The 21,770-nt window shown below is 41.8% G+C and overlaps 1 protein-coding gene across 2 annotated transcripts in view; it reads right to left on the reverse strand.

The window, feature by feature from the left end:
• PIEZO2 (piezo type mechanosensitive ion channel component 2) overlaps positions 1-21,770 on the reverse strand; it is a 338,838-nt gene that overhangs the window by 213,173 nt on the left and 103,895 nt on the right. For both annotated transcript variants that reach the window (XM_057700316.1, XM_057700315.1), the window contains exon 3: positions 8,288-8,413. In XM_057700316.1, the coding sequence (XP_057556299.1) occupies positions 8,288-8,413 (126 nt within the window). The remainder of the gene's footprint in view (positions 1-8,287; positions 8,414-21,770) is intronic.

Here is a 21,770-nt window from a genome sequence, read left to right on the forward strand (position 1 = left end):
GAGCTTTTATGGTAAATAATTTACACTAGAAATGCTGCATCATGAAATTGAGGGTAGGGAAATTGTTATTTAAGCAAACACAATCGATCCCAAATCATCTTAAATTTCCTGGATCTTACAGCAGGCTCAGTGGGCGTGGGGTGGGGAGCAGAGGGTCCCGAGGCACATGCCACAGGTATTATTCACTGCAGGCTTCTCTGCCGTCCACCCAGTTACTAACGAAGCACACTCCTCTCCCAGCTCCTTCCAACTCTCCCCTCCTCGCTACTTCTAAGGCCAGCTTTGTCTTTCATATTTTCACTCCCAATATCCCCAAATCCAAATGGAAATCCAAGTTTCCTTTGCAAAGAAAACCAAAACCAGGTAACTCTATCAGACATATCATTATTAAAGAGAAATAAAAGCCTTCATGTGGACATGTCCTTCTCCTACTTCCTCATGGATTGAAAAGAAGGGAAATGGTAACAACTATAGTGTCAGATGTTCAGGGTCCACCCAGAGCAGGGGGATGGGGCTCAGCAGAGAGAGGACGTCCCTGCCCTGGAGCTGCTTCTCACCGACCAGAAGGTGAGGATCCACCAAAAGTCATCCCCAAACAAGGGAGTCATCCGATTTCATCTTGTCACCCTCTCATTTCCTTATTTGCTGCTACTAATTCATTTATTCACTCTTCAAACAATTTGGGAGCAGGATTCCATCCATGGGCCAATGTAGTAGATGCTCAGGTCACAAAAATAAGTAACACACCACAGTCCCTCCGCTTAAGCTGATCTTAGGCTAATGGCAGAATAGACAGGATCAGGGATTGTAACTTAGGATGAAACATTCAATGCCCGAGGCTTAGAGTCTGGGGGGCAGGAAGGCCCTGACCCATGTGTCCCCCCCCCGGCACACGTGACTCTGCCATATCCCCACCACTCACCCTTATGAGGAAAGATATTCTGAAAGGCCAATATCGTCACCAAGTTAAGCTACTAAGTCACTGCCAACCATGAATACTTGATGTGGAGCTGGTATTTCAGATTAATTATCCTCTCACCCAGCACAGCCTCCAAATTTGTGTATCCTAATCTTACCTAGTCCTCAAAATCTAATTAAAGTCCGATTTCGCCATGAAGTTTTCTCCAGCAACATTAGGAGGCCATGTAACGCCTGTGGAGTGGGGACACTTGGATTTGAACTCCTGCTGCTAGCTGAGTGACAGGAGGGAAGAAACCTTCTGCCTCTGGTCCTCCCCAACCCCACGATCAGGAGGGGTGGTGGTGAGGGCCAGTCAGGATTAAAGTGAGCAAAGTGCTGGGTGACTTTACAAAAACAAATGTCAGTTCCTTCTCTTCCTTACCTTTTCATCCTTTGTCTCTTGCTTCTAAAATTTGATAATATAGAAAGGGTGATAAATAGTGAAGAACATACTGATTATATATCCCTCTGTGCTGGGGGGAAGAGCATGGAGGACAAGCTTTCAGGGAGATGAGGGAATGACAGCAGAGGTGAGAGTCACTGGCGAGGACGCTGCTGAAGGAGAGAAAAAAGTACTGGCGGAGGGTGGGGGTCACTACGACCTGTCACTGACACCACCTTCCAGCCAGGGCCATTTCACTGTTACCCCAGATTTCAATCACACCGTGCAGAATAAACCCCTAAGTAACAGAACGAGTAAGAAACTGAGATAAAGATGGTCACAGAGAATTATCTGGTACCTCCTAAGTTTTGTACATTTCATAATTGTCAGGTTTTGCCCACAGGACAGTATAATTTGCTTCTGGGTTATTTCTTGTTGCTGTGTGTGATCTTAGGCAAGAAATATGACTCCTCTAATAATAATAGAAACATTAATAACAACAGTAATAATAGTTCATAGTCATTGAGCACTTGCTACGGGGCAGGCGCTGTGCTAAGTGCACAGCCTGTATTAACTCGAACCTCGCAGCAGCCCTGTGAGACGGGGACCACCATCACCTTCATTTTACTGCTAAGGAAACTTAGGCATAGAGATGAGTAATGTGCCCACAGTCACCTGAGATCCTAAATTCGCTCGTATATTGGATAGATAAAAGTCCTCATGAAAAATGTTTCTACCATAAAATAAGATTGGAAAAATGATGATAAAGTATACGTCACTCTACAACTATCGTTCCAAGTGAATCAATATACTAACTAGCTCTGGCCTACAAGACTTTCACCCTGATGGGGTTTCTCTTCCATGTGGTGCCCCCCTCCTTGCCTGTGTCTAGCTCTGGGCAGTAAAAACTAATTGTATTCATCATGCCAGGAACATTGACTCATCAGCATCAGGTTATTGGGGTTCTCTTTCAGCCGTGCTCTCCACCCAGGTCTACTGATCACAGATTAGGCCCAGAGGAAGGGGACTTTCCCACCTGTGGAGGTCAGGCTCCCTTTCTGTGGGCATGTGTATCCGTGTGCAGCGGATGGAAAAAGCAATCCGCCTCCATTAGTGGGGCTGCGGGAAATAACACTTCAGGCTAATTTCTCTTATTAAACATGGGATCGGAAGGTGTATATACAATCCGGATGCTTTTAAGCTACTTTCCTTAAGAGAAAATTAGACTGTGGTCCTCGTCCTGCCACAGGGGGCCAGGAGAAAGCTGACAGCTTGGTCAAGGATTTTTTTTTAAATTGCTGTATATTGGGGCAGCTCCTGCTTCCAGGAAGCTGGCAGAGGAAGAGACCATGACAGGGCTGAGAGGAAGCCACTTCCCAGACCCGCCTCCCGGAGCCCCTGGGTCAGTGCTCACAAGGACGCCGGCCGCAGAAAGGGAGCAAAAAGGGACTCTTAGGGTGAGGCGGGTTAGTGTCCTTTTGAGTATTTTGTCTCTTGTTTCATAAGTATTAGCTCTTGCCTCCACAGTACTGGGTCCAATGAAAAAATAAAGAATTTCCTTAGGCCATAGACTTATTTTCAGGAGGATGGATCCCTCCGTGACTCTGCAAATCTAGGGGTCCATCTCCAACCAGCATGATTAATGATGAACCATGTGGGGATGGAGGCTCCCGATTTGTGCACCCAGAGACCAGTGGGCGTGGGCTCCGGAAAGCAGAGCGTCTAGGGAGGGGCTCGCTCCACAGGCCCACGCCACCATCATCGGGGGGGAGGCCGACCCGCCAGGCCCACAGCTGGCCCTGGGTCTGCTTGTCACCTGCTGAGGTTTCAGATGCTGGGAACCTCGAAGGGCAGCAGGACAAAGTACCATCAAGGCCTAGAATAACCGCTTTGTCAGTGGCTCCTAAGCTCTCAGGATGAGAAACTTGGAACTCTGGGTGCCCCTCCCCCAACAGGGGGAGAAACACAGCTGATTTGAGAGGTTTGACCCTCAGGGGAAAACAGATTTAATGATGAACCCAGCAACTGAATGAAGCAAAGAAAACACACAATTCATTACAAGGACAAATCTCCAAACAAGAGAAAAGCATGGACTGAACACCAGAAACTCTTATTTAAGCCCTTTGAAACTGCACTAATCCAAAGTCCTAGGAAGTGCAGTGGAGAAAATAATCCTAAACAGATGCTAAATAAGGGGTTTCACGAAGAGGAGGAAAGAGCAGAAAAGATCCCAGCTGAGACCAGCGGTGGCTCTGGGCCCCTCACTCACCCCCTCAGCTGGTCTCTCCATCACTGTCCTCAATGCCACCCTCACCCCCGCCTCAACCTCATGTGCAGACGGGGCACTGCATTTATACAAAAGAAAGGACCCTCCCTGGAGAAGAGAGACCATAAGAAGGCACAGCCCTGTGTGGGGGAATAAAACGAGTCCCCATCTCCAGCAGGACCCAGCCTGGAAAAGGGTGGACACTCACATCTTCAGGCCCCACCTTCACTGCCCAAACCACCCTAAATGGAATGAGGTCCTGTGGAGTGCCCTACGCAAAGGATATTGGAGCCAATTTTTAACAAGAAAAAAAAGGAGTCATTAATTGGGAAAAGGCATACAATGACCCTACAGATAGCAGGTGCTTTCTACATAGTAGCTATTATCACCACCAATCTTCCCTTCAGAGGTTTGAACTCAGAAGTTTCTTTCAGTCAACAGCCCACTTCACCACAGCCCCAGCATCCAGACTGGCCCTGAAATTCCACCAGCAGCACCACATGTCTGCCACCGAGGTGAACAGACCATTTCTACGGGCTCTGTAGTGACATGATCGACCGAAACAGTATAGTTTTGATGAATGAAAATATTTCAGTAAGCGACAGAACACATGTTTGAGGAAAATTCACAGAGATGCCCCTGCCCCATGGGTTTCCTCACTCACCGGTGAGAGCACCATTTTGGAAGTGAAGGGGGAGGCGTGGTAGGGCTCCCTTCTGCACAATGGCATCTTTAACAAACCTGCCAGCCAGTCAAGCACTAACTCGGCTGGTTTGAAACAACCTTTACTACTGCCAGTGACTATTCACAGGGCTCTGGGGGGAAAGAACTTTCAATGGCTCAATATTTATAAATGCTACTGTTGTCCCCCAAGCACACGCCTCAGATTCCTGAGGGATCCTGGGAGCTTTTGCCATAATGAGGGTGAGGGTATATGAGTTTTAAACAGGGAGAGGAGTCGTTAGGAAAACCAAATTAAACACATATAAATGAGCGCTTAGTGGTTTGGAGTCTGAAGATCACTTGAGTAAGATGGGGAACACGGACCTGTCTGGGTTCCTTCATTTTAATTTGACAAAGTCTCGCACACAGAGAAGGCATTCAGAAGGCACAACACAGCCGGCCCAGGCACTTTGTGTCTTTTTATTTGAAGTTTTGCTACTTTACATCTACAGATGCAAAAAAAAAAAAAAAGGCTAAACTTCAAATGTGGGCTATCAAAATAGCGGAGTTTGTGTTTACAACTCGGATGGTGTAATCGAAACTCCAAATGCTGGAGAAACAATAACACGAGTGAGGTGAAGTCAGCCCGAAATGAAAAGTCAGTGTTTCCATTACCACGTGGACAGGGTTTTTCAAGAGTTTATATAACTTGATCATTAAAAAATGCTCCAGGCTGAAAACCTGGTCTGTGTCAATCTTGGACTAAACTAGTTTGCACAGCTCTGAAGTTTGTTTGCTCTCCTCTTTTATCCCTTTTCAAGAATGCATTACTTTTAAACAGTGCACATGAAGCTGAACCAAAAAAAATCTGTAGACCTGGTAAGCCACTGCTATTGCAGCATGGCTCGTTTTTTTTAGAAGAAATTGATGATTTCTCTATAGAGACTCACTTTCAAGGTGCCTATGGTGCTCAGATCCCTTTTCAAACTCATTCTTTTGCATCTCCCTTCTCTGTGGTGACTTCATCAAAAATATTGGAACTTCACTTTTGTGGAAATAAACTTCAAATTAGAATTTAACTTGTTAGGAATAAAGTTTACTGCTATGATTTCCATTATATTGGCTCGGGTGAAACAGAATAGGACTTTTATATGGGGATGTCAAAAAGGAAGGAAGGCAGTACAATGGACCTGGACATGTTCAAGATACACCTCTGTGAAGAGTAACAGGGGAGGCAGCTGTGCATGAACACAATGATCTCTGGAAATATATGGTGTTTGGAGGCCCACACAGCTGGCTGTGAGCTTAGGAAAGGCAGGTCTAACTCTCCAAGAGGGGGTTGCAAGGAATGCTCAGGAAGAGGCACGTCAAGAAGCCAGATCTGCCTGACCTCCACCCCTCACCACTGAGAAAGACAGACTTTATGAAACCAACATAGGGCCCATCCAAAGGGCCTAAGTAGTTTGAATCCTTGCCTGGGAAGGAGGAGATAACACAAGAATGAGCTTCTGTGTGTGTGCAGGGTGTGTGCATGTGTGTAGTATGTGCATATGTGGTATGTGGGGTGTGTGTGTGGTATGTACATGTGTGTATGTATGTGTGGTATGTGTGTGGTGTTTGCATGTGTGTGGGTGCGTGCGTGTGGTGTGTGTGTGTGTGTGTGTGTGTGTATAGGAGTGTGTGTCTTTCTGTCTGTCTCTGTCTATACCTTATAGAAGACACCCCACATACAGTAAATTCATTTGTAAATGTGGAAAACGGAATACAGCCTTGACATTTCACACTACATTTCTATTTTGTCTTTTGTAGAATTGTTGAAAATATTATTTTGAATAAAAATAGAAAGACCTAGACTCTGGATCAGAAGAAATGATTCATTCACTTCCTAATCTAGACACCGTCTAGCACAGTCCTTTTTACAACATCACTCAGTACCTAGAAATATTTGTAGACACAGGTAAGCTATATATTTATAAGCTCAAATTTGAAAAATCTGATGAGTTGTAATGCATCCTGTTTTGAAATACTTTCAGTGATAAAAAGAACTCATTATTCATGAAATAGCCTTTTTTTAAACAAGAAGATATTTTATTTTCTACATTGCAATGGTATGTCATTACTCAAGAGAAGGTAAATAAAAATTTGATATCAAAGCATTATTACATATGTAACATTATATAGTTGGGTATGAATCTAATCTGGATGTGATGTACCAAATGATTTTTCCATGCTCTTCCTCTCACACCTGCCTACCTTTTTTTCTTCAAATCCAGCTCTCATTCATGGGAATGTGGCCATAAGAGGCAAGCTATTCAGACATTCTATTCAGAATGATTCAAAACCATTCCTCTGGCCCTGGGAATGCCTGATTAAGAACTACCCAAAGAATTTTTGATTGAGAAGCAATACAAACTATCACTGCTAACATTTCTACTAAGTCCAAAGAGACTTGAATCTAGCCAAATGTAATAAATGCTTTTTATCATTATAATAATATAACTAAAGTACCATTATTTAAACATTGTGTTTTATCAAGGTTTTAATAACTATGTGACCTTTATCAAACATTAAAATCACATCTTGATGGTGGAATATTATTCAGCCATGAAAAGGAATGAAGTCCTAACACAGGCTGCAACGTGGATGAACCTTGCAAACATGCTGAGTGAAAGAAGCCAGTCACAAAAGGTCGCACATCATGCAATTCTGTTTGGATGAAGTGACAAGAGCAGGTAAATCTCCTAGAGGCAGAAAGTAAATTAGTGGTTGTTTAGGAATGCATGGAGAGAGAAAGAAGAATAACTTCATGGGTGCAGGGTTTCTTTTAGGGGTGATGGAAGAGTTTTGGAATTAGTGGTGATAGTTGCACAACCTAAAAACCACTGAATTGTATTCCTTAAATGGCGAACTTTATGGTATATGAATCTCACCTCAATTAAAAAAATAATAACCATATCTTAAATCATAGATCTTTGATAGGCATTATTATCCGAAGAACTTGACACTCAATACAATGGCCGGAATGAATGCTAACTTTAGTCCTGTGAAGTTTAGCTCTCTAAACGTCATGCGGTGAGGGATATTGAATAATTTATGTCTACGGATTTCACTAAAGAATCTCTCGCTACATTTATGTTAATACTCTTTGATCCATGAAGAATTTTGTTCTGGTTTTTATTTTACAGGGAAGGGTTGGTTTACTTCATTTCACTTGTGCTTGCACTTATGAAAGATCAGGAAATTTCAAACCCACAAATGGGTTCCTCGGCGAAAAACTGACCATTTAAAACTATTATTTTAGTCTATTTCAAACATTCACTTAAAACATGTGGATAGTATTCCACCTACTTGAAATGCTTCTGTTTTTTTCAAATGACAGTCACACATCCTGCAAAAATGGAAGAAGCATTTATCTGATGGCAGGTTAATTCTGAAATGATGATACTACCTATATGACGCATATATGTGTCGACGTTTTCAGATCAAAACCTCAAAATATAATGTGTATAAGATATATCATTTCGTTATGAATAATAAAAAAGAACTCCCAGTTTGGAAAAGAAATTGTGTCATTCACATTTTTTCCCATAAAGATATACAAAATCTTACATTATGCTTTAGAATAGGATTGAGGTCACTGTCATATAATGTTATTTGACATCTGTACTCTTATTTATCATGTTAGATATTGTACATGGCTCTTCTCACCAGCCATAGTGGGAGCTCCAGGGTCTGTATGTAAATCTTGATTTCTTTTTTTAGATTACACCCAAGCATAGTATCTTACATACAGATTGGAGTCTAATATCTAATATATGTTGAAGATGCTTTAATTAAGTTGTTCACATTACCCCACTGTCTGGGTACATAAATTTCTTTGCATGTATTTATAGTGTATTGGATTAACAAATGGTCAAAAATTGCCATGAATTTTATAATGTAATCATTGCCTACATTTCTATGAGCATTGTTAGGCACATACATAATATTAAAAGAAAAGCCACCATCATACTCACAGTTGTAACCAGGCACAATGTGGTGCTGTGCCTCCAGACTTGCCAATGTGATGTGGAAAATTATGTGCAGCAACAGGAAGGAAAAACTAGTGAAGCACAGAGACTTCAACAACCGTCCCGTGTGTCCTGGGAAGAAAAGCACAGAGATCGTGAGCAAACCTAAGATGACCGTACCATTCTGATCTTCATACCAGTCCACACTGAACATGCTTTTACATAATCTATTCTGTAGCCTGACTTAAAAGTACATGAAGTGTAACAATGCCTTTCTTAATTATTAGTCTAAAGCTAAAAGCATCTTATTCCCTTTGTAAAATTACATAATTACCACTGATTAAAAATTTGATGTGAAAGAAAGATGTTTTCCTGTTTATCACAGGATATGTTATCACAAAATGGAACTACTAAAAAGCCTCTGGTCCAGAAAGGGAGTTCTGGCAACTCTGGAGGAACAGATAATCCCTATCTTGTAAAAATAGTTCCAGAGAGTAGAAAAAGAAGGAAAGTTGCCTAAAGCATTTTACAATTTAGAGTAAGTTTAATTTCAAAATTAAATAAAGCTGGAAAAGGAAAGGAAACTATAGGCCCATTTTACTTATGAATACAGACCAATTATTTGAGAAAAATATTTGCTCACCAACTGAAATAGCAAGATAAAATGCAATACATCATAATAAGCTAGGATTTATTGCAGAAAAACAAATGCAGCTTAATAGTAACAAATCTGTAAGGCTAAGTCATACACTGGTAGTCTGACATGATTTTCTTAATGGATACGGAAGAAGAATTTCATCAAATTCAAAATCTACTTATGATAAAATTACATAACACTCAGAAAACTAGGCATAAAAGGAAATATCCTTAAGATAATAAAGAATTTATCCATAACTAAAGCAAACATCCTGTTTATGGTGGAATTTTAGACATAGTAGTATTAATATCAGAGAATCATCAAGGACACTTGATAACCTTGACACTTACATCACTGGTTGTACCAGCCAGTGTTATAAGATAAGAAAAAGAAAGAAGAGTTGTAATAACTAGAATTATTTGCAGATAATATGATCAAACAGAATTATTTGCAGATGACATTATCATCAATATAGAATGTCAACTGAATCCACAGACCAACTATTAGAAAAAATACACAACAATGATTCAGATGCAACATCATCTTGCAAAAATAAATATAGCTCCTCCGCATTAGCAATAATCGAATAGAAAACAATTGTAATTATCTCTTTGACCCACTGGTGTTTAAAAATGCATTGTTTAATTTCCATATTTTCAATTTTCCTTCTGTTATTAATTTCTTAGTTTCATTCCATTGTACTCTGAGAATATACTTTGTATGTTTTCAATCTTTTAAAATTTCTCCAGAATTTTCCATTGTCTAACATATGGTCTATCCTGGATCATATTCCATGGAAACCTGAGAACAGGTATCCTCCTGTTGCTGAGTGGAGGGTTTCATATTTATCTGCTAGGTGTAGTTGGTTTATAGTCTTGTTCCAGTCTTCTTTTTCCTTATTATTCTTCTATGTGGATGTTCCTTCCAGTATTGAAAGTAGGCTAACTGAAGTATCCAATTATTATTGTAGAACTGTCTACAAATTGTCTCCCTTCAAATCTGTCAATGTTTGATTTACATATTTTGGAGCTCTGTTGTTTGCTTCGTATATGTTTATAATCATTACATCTTCTTGAATTGACCTCTTATCAGTACATGATGTCCTTCTTTGTAACAGTTTTTTTACTTAAAGTATATTTTGTCTAATACTAATGTAGCCACCTCAGCACTTTTTTGGTTATTATTTGCACAGAACATCTTTTTCCATCCTTTCACTTTCAACCAACTTTGTCTTTGGACTTTAAGTAAATCTCCTGTAGACAACATATGATTGGGTCATGTTTTCTTATGCATTCTACTCCTTTTACCTTTCATTGGAGAGTTTAATCCAATTAGATTAAAATAACTACTGATAAGGACACATTTTTGTCATTTTGCTATTTTTCTCCTGTATGTCATATCTTTTTGTTCCTCATTTCCTCTGTTACTTCTTTCTTTTGTGATTTTGAAGGATAAATTTGCCTGATATAAGACTCTTTTTTTAAACATAGAAAACTTAATTAAATTTTTTACATTGTATATATTCTTTCTAATGTCCTTTCCATTATAAGTTCTTACAACATAGTACTGAACATAGTTCCCTGTGCTGTACAGTAAGACCTTGTTGTATCCATCTTGCTCCAACCCCATAACATCTTGTTAACTAATAATAAGACTGAATTAATTAATTGGAGTATAATATCATGAAATACATACTCTTTCAAAACCTTTTTTTCCCTCTTGATCCTGCTCCAAAGACTGTCCTGGTTGCAAAGCTGCTGTTGCCCTGAAGGCATCTGAAGTCTCCCCTACCCCATTCTGTCTCTGACCAGAGGAACTGGGGGGAGGGGTCCCAAGAGCTAAAGACTAAAGGGGAAGTCTTGATGAGGAGAGACCCAGAGGGGGAATTCTCTAATTCTGTTACAAACCAATAAAAGTCCTGGCCTCACCCCCAAGCTACACAAGTGTGGAACAGACCCCCAAAAGAGCTTTGAGAACTGAAGTATAATATAAAACAATCACACAGGTCCCAGACTGACCCCTGAGGGGTGCGTGAACAGGGCAGACCCAAATGGAAAAGCAAAGGTTTGAGAACTGAACTGACATTAGAACCACCAGCCACTGAAAGTGAGGCAAAGTTTGTGAGCTAAAACCAATCAGGTTGACTGCCTGCTAAAACACAGAAAGAAAGGATTGTTTATCCAAAGAATTTTAAGATGACCCAATGATTCATAACACAATATTCAAAGTGACCAGGATGTAATCCCAAATTACTTGGCATAGAAAACACCAGGAAAATCTGACCAATTCTCAAGAGAAAAGATAATAAAGTCAACCTTGAAATTACCCAGATGTTGGAATTACTAGAAAATGACTTTAAAACGTCCGTTAAAACCATACTCCATGAGGTCAAGGTAAACAATCTTGAAATGAATGGAAAGATCGAAGCTGTCAGCAGAAAAATAGAAGAAAAAAAAGAAATAAAAAATTTAGAATTGAAAAAATACAGTATCTACAATTTAAAATTCACTTGATGGACTCAATAATGGAATGGAGATGACAAAGAAATGAGCCAGTAACTTGAAGAGGTTAACAGAAATTATCCAGTTTGAATATCAGAGAGCAAAAGATTGAAAAAAAATCTTCAGCTCTCAGGTCAGAAATCGAAGGATCAAAGGTCCATTGTTTGTGTCATCTCTGTCACTAGACTTACTGCAGGAGAGGACAGAGAGACAGGTGCAGAAAAAAATTTGGATGATAGCTAAAAATTCCCCAAATTTGTTGAAGACATAATTTACACATTCAATATGCTCAGCAAACCTTTAACAGGATGAACCTGAAGAAACCACACCAGACTCAGAATAACCAGCCTGCTGGAAACCTAAGGTAAAGAAAAACTCCAAAAGCAGAAAGAAAAAATGTGTTTGAATTCCCACATATTTTTTTATCACAAACAACAAAGACCAGAATAGATGGAACGACAACTTTAAAGTTAGGAAAAGAACTATGAACCCAGAATTCTATATCCTGTGAAAATATCCTTCAGGAATGAAGGCAAAAAGAAGACATTTTCAGATGAAGGAAAACTGGAGTATCTGTCACTGGGAGATCTGCTCTCAAAGAAACACTAAAATAGCTTCTTCAGGCTGAAGGGAAATGATACCAAAGGAAAATGTGGAACTTCAGCCATGAATAAGAGGAACAGAAATGCGTAAAAAGATATTTGTTTTCATACACACCCACGTTCACATTCACATACACACAGCCCTAATTACAGCCATGCTCCAATTAATTCACGGCATTTCTAGAAATGATCTCTGTTTTTCTGGTTTGGGAAGTATTCTGTGTGCACAGAAATAATTGAGTGTATTACGTTGCCCACGTGCTTTGAGTAGTCAGTCTTATTTATACAAGAAATATGAATTATCCAAAGATATGTCACCTAATAAATAATCACTCATAATTAGAAACATAAGAAAATGGGGCATATATTTAAAAGAACTAAAAATATGTATGCTAACTTCAAGATGATTTCCCAAAGTTATTCAGATAGCAGATTCACAAAATAGGCAATTTATGGCCAGCATGACTTGGTACCAAACTGCATATTTATATGCTATTTTTCTCTGTTATTAAGCAGGAGAAATTCAATATTAACAGAAGGAATAAATAACAAGGAGAAAAAGTAGAGTTTTTACAATCAATTTTAACTTGGATTTTATTCACTGATCTTGTATATTTGTAATATATTTCCTCACACAGAGCTTAAAAAAAAAAAGACTACTGTTACTCCATAGATTTCATTCAGGAACTGGGATTTAAACGTAAGTATGAATCTAGCTCCTCATTTATTATACTTTGGAAAGTACTAAGAGGCCATTGCTTTAGCCAACATTCCTAAACACTAGCTTTCAGGTGATTTTAAAGGTGGCAGTTAATGTGAAAGATCCATGGCTCTCATGACTGTGCCCATATTTGTAAGGTAATTAGGAAACTTTCCTCTTAAGAAGCAATGCATTCCCCTATCCTAGCAATTCTTCAAGAAGAGCTCTGAGCCTTGTAGTAATCTTCTTTGCAGTAAAAATGAAAAAGCAGAAAGTGTCGTTGATATGGGTTTACAGATAAGTCAATGAATCAAATGCAAACTCTGTATAAATACAGAGTTTGACGAGTTTCCTAATATATTTCAAAGTCTACTTTAGCTTTCCCCCAAGATACTTTTATTATTTATTTACAATTTAATCAGAAAGGCCTAGTAGAAGCACCATGTAGCCAATATATACAGCATTAAGAAAAAAATACCTTGGAAAGCAAGTATTTCTATTTAACAAATTTCCCATAATTTTAGGCTGCTGATAGAACAAATGAAAAGCAAGTTGATACATAAAACTGAGTGTCTTCTCTCTTCAAAATAAGGTTAAATATAAACCCCTATTAGCTGGAAAGAGGGTGCTGGGACTTCAAAATAAACTGAACAGTCAAGCTTTCAGGTTGAGTATATGAAGTTGCTAATATTCACCATTTAACTTTCAAGAATAGCCATTTCATTGGCATGAAACATACAAATGGAGAGAAGAAATACACATCTACTACATATTCTATTTGAAATCTCATTGAGGCCATCATTCCAGCACTGCTCAAAACCCCTTTTTGCTAAAAAGAATGACTCACAGAGAGGCTTTCTGGGAACACCACGAAAGCCAATGGAAGAATAAACGACCAGACTATTCCCCCAGAGTTCTCCCCAACTGGACTAGAAGGTTCCACGGCACATCTCCAAGTGGGACTTGGAATTCCCCCTGTGCCCCACCTCTTAATCCTCCCTTGCAAAAGCTCCATTTTCTATTTCCAATTTTGGTATTGGCATATTACTGAAGCCAAAAAAATATTTTTCCCCTCTCCCGTCCCATTTGGACCTATCATTTATTACCCTGGCTTTACGTACTATTACTTAATAAGTTTTAAAGTGTTGTAATCACTTCTAAAAGCTTCCCCACAATGAGTCAGTTAGAGTCAGAGAGAAAATGGTGCTCAGGGTGGGGGACGGTGCTAAGGGGCCAGGGAAGGGATGTGATACTGTCATCTGGTTCTAGATGTTGATTGACCTTGGATAGACCATAAGCGTCCTGAAGGCAGGGGCTGCCTCCATCACAGGGAAAGCCTCGCAGGAGCCTCATGGCTAAAAATCTGTGAAGCAAGAAGCAGGTCTGAGGGCACGAGGCAGGAGGTCTTCAGAAAACCCCAGGGGCCTGGGGCTTCCAGGTGATAGAGTGGTTCTTACTGTGAGCTACCATTTTTGCTTTAAACATGTAGAAATCATAGGTAAAATATGAAGCAGGTCACCAGAAACACATAGCCAGTCACCAGCACAAGATAAATATCTCTAAGGTTAGAAATGGAAGAGAAATGCAAAGCTGTGTGCAGGCAGCCTTGAAGAAGACACTGGAGACCAAAGTTGGCTTCCTGGTGAGCATTTCGTTAATACTCACTTTCAACAAGGAAGCCATGGCTGGGATCACTGATTAAAACAAGAGTTTGGGTTACAGCTCCCCAGTTTTCAAAAGGATACAGGAAAAGAATCTATGGTTTACAAGGAGCTCAGGGAGGAGGGAGGTGGTAGGTCTGACTACTGAGAAAGCCCAAATCCCCAGCATCATCCAGGGACACATCTTAGCTCTCCATGGTACCGATGGGTCCAGGTGGGAAAACTGCAAGAGCATTAGAAGGAGACATAAGCACAGGGGTGTGGAGAAAGAGCTCAAAGGAGAGCGAGAGAGAGGGGACTGAGACAAAGAGGAATTTCTCATTCAATACAAGGAAACAAGACTTAGTTCAAAAACACCAGGAGAAACAAAAAGCCAGAAAAGACAACTGGGACATGGATTTACCAAAGCGAAAATTAAAAATTATGAAACATACTGAAAATGACTTTACATTAAGTTGCTTGGGATCCTCAAAATTAAATAAGTTAAATCCTCATATGTGAACAAGAAATTACTTTTTACAAACAGAAACGAAGGAAAGCAGATGATACTGAAAAAAGCAACTGTATGTCTTGGAAGTTTAAAACAGTCATATATTTAGTTAAATACATAAATAGATGAGCTAAGCTGTACGTTGGACAGAGGAAAAGATAAATTTAGCAAAGTGGATATCAGTACAGAGGAGTTCACCCAGAACTTGGCACAAAGTAACAAGGAAGAAATTAAACAGCTGCTGGGATTGAGAGAATTCCACTTATGTCATTAGGAATTCCAAAAGAGCAGCAGAAACAGAGAAAGAAATATTTTGATGAATTGTCTTCTATTCACCTATTTGTTAATTTATTCATAAACAAACAATGGTTTTACGACGACTATGTGAGACTATGTGAGAGTCGTCTTGCTGAGACTTCAGCCTCTAGCACAGAACAGGAACACAGCGTACTCTTGAGACCATATATGCTATTGAGGAGCAGAGGAAATGCCAGGTGCACCATCAAGAGGGTAAAAATTGGACAAGAATTGGAAGTAACAATTTTGTTTATCTAGAAACAATACATGTAAAAATACACTGGCACATGAGGGTGCGTTGGATGAGCCAAAGCTCTCTGCTGCATTGGAAATTCTAGGTCCTCCAGCTCTGAGGACCAGATAGTAAATATCTTAGGTAAGGCCACAATTCTGCCCCTCCCATGCAAAAGCACACAGACAATACATGAACAAATTAGTAACGGCTATGTTCCAGTAAAACCTAATTTGTGGGCACTGAAATTTGAAGTTGGGTAATGTTCACGTGTCATGAAATATTCTTGATTTTTTTCAATCATAAATTAGCTCACAGGCCATTCAAAAACTGTGGTAGGTAGAGGCAGACTTGGCCCCTAGGCTGTAGTTTGTGGACCCGCAGAAGCTGAAGCAAAATGTTCACAAGTTAGAGAAGCAAAAAAGACTGAGCTGTGATATTCGAGAAATTTCCCAGCAGGCATTCCACTGATTCCATGATGTCTGAAGGTCATTCCCATTTACAGGGAACAAACGAAGCAGGTGTTGACTCATTCTGTCCAGGTCGTAAACACTGGCGCTCACCGTTTGCATTCACAGGGCTGCCTTCCCCAGAGAAGACCCCACACATACTTTCACTTTCTCTAATTTCACCATTTCTAAAAGGAAATCAGGCCAAAAATCAGAACTCCAGTTGTAAGTATATGCTGAATTCTTAATATCATGAGGTAGTTGTTCTGTTGCGATGTTTTATGAGAGGGAAAAAGAAAGCTCTTCAGGTAGAAATGTACTAAGACACACAGAACCTTGTATAAGCACACTGAAAATTTCCTGCTAAAGTCTGAAAAGCTGAACTATGGAAAAGAGGCCAAATTGGATAACTCAAGTTTAAGCACCCAAAAAAAAAGGCTTTCCTAGCACATTCTCATGGCCCTGCGTGGGCGGGCCTGGCAGAGAACAGGCCAATACAAACATCCAACGTGGATATGAAGAAGTTTCTCCAGTAGATTCAATTGATTAAGCAGCCCCACTCAGACAGAGGGAGGTGTTTCCAAGTGCACGAGCTCTGAGGCCCCTCGTTGAGTGGCCAATGCCTTTGCACGAGGTCAAGGCCAGGCTTCAGCCAACAGATTCAAAGGCGGGCATCAGGAAGCTGCCCAGCCCTCTGCAGAGCAGAACTCTCCCGTGATGAGCCTCGCTCCTCCTCCTGGAGGGCAGGACGGCCCTGAGAGGCTGCGTGATGCCGTGAGCATCAAGAATGCGAACGGCATTTACTAGTGCACTGGGAAAACTTTCCACATAAAAGTGAAACCACTGTGTTGGGGCTTTGGGCCAATTTAGTAAACAACCTATAGGACTAAAGGAAGAGGGTTGACAGTCACTATTTTTTGTTGCTTTTACTTTTTTCTTTTAAAACCATGTTACAATTTCTGTCCCTTGGACCCTAAAGAATGGATGGTTTCCATGTTTTTCTGCCCAGGCCTGAGAAGGTGGGGTGGAGCGCGTGGCCCGTCCACTGCCCACACGTCTTTATGAAGGGATGCCCTGCCCAGGCCCTGAGCTCCCAGGATCTCCACATGGCACATGGGGAGGGGCTGTCAGTGGTGACTCCCCAGTATGGGGCCAGCCTTACTGCTCCCTGCTTCCCTCGGTGGAAATGCTCCAAACTCCAGAGGAAAACAAACAGAAAGAGGGAATAACTTAGATATTTACCAGATGCGGCTCCTGACTGGAGACCCTGACCTACACCACCTCTGGTTCTAGGATTTCACAAATTTCTCAGACTACTCAGGACCCCCACGTCAATCCTCTGAGAGACTGCACTGCAACCCAGCTGCATCGGAGAGTAGCCATTTGGGAATAAAAAGCCTCAGTCATTTTTAAGATGATTCAAAATATGAGAGGTAAGGTTTGCTGCCCATACGTTTACTTTCAACCTAGCAGCTGCCTTGGGCAGTTGAGTGAGAAAGGATATGGAAGGAAGAAAATATAAAATATACCAAACATCTGCTCTGCTAAATAAGGAAGCTGTGAAAATCAGGAGGGAGAATTTTTTAAAGCAACTGTGAGCTTCATGGGTCTCGTTTCTGAGAACGTCAGTTACCTTAATTCATCGTTTGAGGGAGGAAAGCGCCCTTCTACACGCTGTTTCCCCGAATTCTCACCGCCTTCAGCACGAGGAGCTGTCAGATGAGAGCCCTTTGCTAGGCATTGCCCCCACCCCACCCCCAACCCCGTGAGGGATGCATGCACGCCCTAGGTTGACTAGAAGCCTCAGGAAGGCAGCAGCCAAGCGTCACAGCTCTCGGGATGCTCCCGAATGTCAGCACAGCCCTTGGCACGTAAACCACCCTGTCCAGTGCTACCAAAAGGAAATAACAATAAATGAAAACTGCACGAGGGGAGCTGGTCCTTGAGCACTGATCTCGGTGCACATGGGCTCTGCACAGCTGAGGAGAAGACTTCGTGTTGCTTGTTGAACTGCAAGGCCAGTTTGCCGAAGTTTGCAGCGAGGTACCCACAAGTGGTGGGGAACCATCAGGTGATGGAGTCCGCTCCCCTCTGAGGCAGGTGGATCCCCGTGGCACATTCTTCCAGCCATTAGCTTTCCAGGTCTCCTGCACAGAGCTCTCCTGAAATACCTTTAGGAAAACGGTGACTGTGACCTGAAAACAATGTCTGCCCAGCCACACTTCGTCCTTTTCTACCCCATGGGACTCTGCCCTGTTCTTTGTCCTTTCGCCTCTCTTTCCAGGAAGTCCAGTTTGGTTCCACATTGATCGAGCATCAGCCACGAACACTCATGGCCTCCAGCTTCACACTGATGGAGAGTCAGGGCCCCGGTGTTGGGGGCACCTCCACACACCTGGGAGTGGTCCAGATGCAGACTAGTGACCGTCCATGTACTTCAATGCATCTGCTCTTGGTGGGCATGAGATGCCCGGCTTAGCCGTCCAGGAGTCTTCCTGTCCTGGCCGACCCAGCAGGAGAGGCAGTTTGTGCTGTCATCTTCTTGTTCCCACAGGGAAAGCACACCAGGTGACTGTGACTAACTGTTCCGTGACCTGCTGTGTTTATCTCTCCAGCCCCATGCTTCCCTCTCTGGCCGCGGGGCAGCCATCAGCTGGCCCTGCTTCTGTTTGTTCTCTGTGCTCTTGAGCCCCAGGGAGTGAGTCATTTGCAAAGGGGTCTCCAGGGAGACGCACAGACTGTCCTCATCTTCTCTCCCCAGAAAGAGCCCAGCATGCTTTGGAAAATCAACGTTTTCATTAATTGTTGGTCATGACTCCAATGGTACTTTTGCACTTACTTAGGAAACTGGCAAGAAGAGAGTGTAATTTCTCTCTTTAGATGGTACATACCTGTCCGTCCCTTTGGCTCAGGCCCGCGATGTGATGTTCAGACCTTCCCTGGTCATCCAAGCTGCAGCAGACATAGTCACCCCAGGGGCTCCTTGTCACACCACCCTGCTTTGTGCATCTCGCTACTTGCAATCACCTTATTCTATTTCTCTTCTTATCACCTGATTCTCTCACAAACGTAAGCTGCACAAGCACAAGGATCCCATCTGCCCTGTTGCAATTGCTGCTTTCGACGCATAGAAGAGTGCTTAGCAGGTAGTCAGCACACAAAAAATACTGGCTGAATGAGTCAATGAGTGAAGGAGATGTCACAGGTAAACGTCATGTGTTAATTTACAATGGTTGACACAGCCATGTGGGCAACACAGTGTGAAATCTTCAACCTTGGCCAGGGAGAAGGGCTAAGGCAGAGCAGCACATCAGTGCATGGCAACAAAGTGTCTCTGCAGAGTTCAATTCCTTGAGTTCAAAAATGTACCTAGTATTAGCCTGCTGGCCTGCATTCACACTCAGACATCTGCAGTGAAACAGAACAGCCAGACTCACAAAGCCCTCCTTCCCACCACCTTCCAGTTCATTCATCTTTTCCTTCCTTCATTCCTTCCTTCCTTTCTCTCTCTCAGTCACACACACCCACACCCACAGACCTTAAGATGCTTCTCTTTCAGTTTCATAGATTATTTGACTCTTGAGCATATTATTATGAAGATCTTTCCTTAATAGTTTAAAAAATGATTTTAAAGTATCCTTCTTTTTTATTACCTTACCTATATGTTTTTTTTTTCCATTTTAACCAGGGCTTATATCATTTAGAAGATAAAATATATGCAGAGATTTTTAAAAGTGTCCTTAGAAATGAAATTACAAATTGACTCCCCAGACTTAGTCCTAATAGACTCATTTATTAAGGAAAATCAACACATCTAGCTTCCATAAGTTACACTTTTTTTACATTAAAGCTTTAAGTCACTTGTCTTGGTTGAATGTGGTGAAATGCATAGATATTAAGCATACAGTGCAATGAGTTTTGGGAAGTGTTTGCATCTGTGAAACTCCCACTATGAGACCCAGGGGCTCCTTGTGCACTTTGCAGCCAATTTTCACCCTTACAGAGATTTAAGAATCTCAATGAACCCTAAGTGTAATAAAGAGAAATCACCCTGGGATACATCACAGCCAAACTACTGAAAATCTAAGAAAATACAAAGAGTTTAAAAGACCCAGAGATAAATAACACATTATGTGAAAGTGGATAATGACAAGATTTATGATTGACATCATCAAAAAGCCAGAGGAAGTTGCAATGACACATTCATCATGCTGAAACAAAGAAAAGTTTTTCAACCCAAAATTCTATACCTAGTGAATATGTCTTTCAAAAATGAAGGCAAGCATAAAGCCATTTTAGGACAAAAACAGAGAGGATTTGCAACCAACAGAATTGCCCTATAAGGAATGCTAAAAGAAGTTCTTCAAGGAAGGAAAATCACATAACCAGCAACTCAGATCTCCAGGGAGGAACAAATTGTACAGAAATGGTAAATACGGGATTGGATATAACCTCCTTCCCCCAGCAGAGTGCCCCAGCCCCAACTGCCTTCAGAGGCACACCTTCCTCCTCATTTGGCAGATACTGTGTGTACTGGACAAGGGGCCAACACCTGTATATACAGAGGAATCTATAAACCCAGGTCTCCTGCCACCCACAGCTTTTCCCACCCACCATTGAGTGGGCATCAAACTCCCTGAATTTAGAAATATTCCCTTTAGAAAAGGAATCCTTTCTCCAGATCAGCTAGAAAATGACCAAACTCGCTTTGCCTCCGGTGGCTGCAATGTGTTCCAACCACAGCAGTGACCTTGTGCTGGTCAGTGAGATGATGTTCCTACACTGGGACAGGCCAGCCACACCAGGGCGCTGGCATCTGCCTGACTGAGAGACATCACAGCAATTTCCAAACACGGGTCACTCTACCAGTGGCCACTTAACTCTTGGGATGGCCTCCCTTCCTGACTGCCTCCACATGTCGTGCCCGGTGATGGCCTTCCCAGCCCATGAACTGCCTGCACATCTGTCTTTGCATATCCACTGGACCAGTCTCTCTTTGGTTCCTGGCTTTTGACCCTTGGTAATTGAAACCTCTGGACCTCTAGCTCTGACCACGTAGTTTCCAAACGGCTTTTGTGGTTCAGAGTTCCATCACTCCCATAGCCCTTAATCACCACCAACCCCTGTCCATTCTCACACCTGCTGGCCTCACACTTTATGCCACACTTTATGGGTTTCTATGGCGACACAGGTAAACAATACACAGTCCCTGCACTGGAAGCTCTCATGTTTCCCAAGGGGGGAAGGGTCAGATGATTGATTTAAGTAACAGAGTGGGGGACAAGGTGTTCTAGAGGCTTCATGCTTGAACAAATGTGTTGTTCTTCACCAGTAATTAAAGATTATCAAATAAGTCAGACAGAGAAAGACAAATACTGTATCACTTAGATGTGGAATCTAAAAAATACAGCAAACAATAACACAAAAACGAAGCAGACTCACAGATACAGAGAACAAACTAGTGGTTACCAGTGGGGAGAGGGGAGGAGGAGGGGCAATAGAGGGGTAGGGGAAAAAAGAGTTACTATGGGATTATATGAAATTGTTATCAAACGCAAGTCGGTGTGCCTGATGCACAGTGAGGCCAAACAATACCAAAATGTCGGAGTTTGGAGCAGAGAAAGGAGGTGGGCAGCTCATGCCTTAAAAACCCCAAACTCCCGAAAGCTTTCAGCAAAGCCCACGTACAGCAAAGATGAGGGAGGGGGTGCTTAGCTGTTAAAACTTCTCAGTGTCAGATCCTTTGTTCTTGAGGTCAGGTCATGGTCAGGTAACGATGTCCCTATAAATCTCCACCAAACAAATGTTACTCTCTGTTCTGACAAGAAAGAACAAGGTCTGGTGGCTCAGCTTTTACCCTCCAAGGTCCAGGCCTGGCTAAGTGGAGGGGGTCCTGGGGGAGGGGCTGGTTATCCTGCCC

This window comes from Hippopotamus amphibius, chromosome 11 (assembly GCF_030028045.1).
Source record: "Hippopotamus amphibius kiboko isolate mHipAmp2 chromosome 11, mHipAmp2.hap2, whole genome shotgun sequence".
In the NCBI taxonomy this organism is placed as follows: Eukaryota; Metazoa; Chordata; class Mammalia; order Artiodactyla; family Hippopotamidae; genus Hippopotamus; species Hippopotamus amphibius.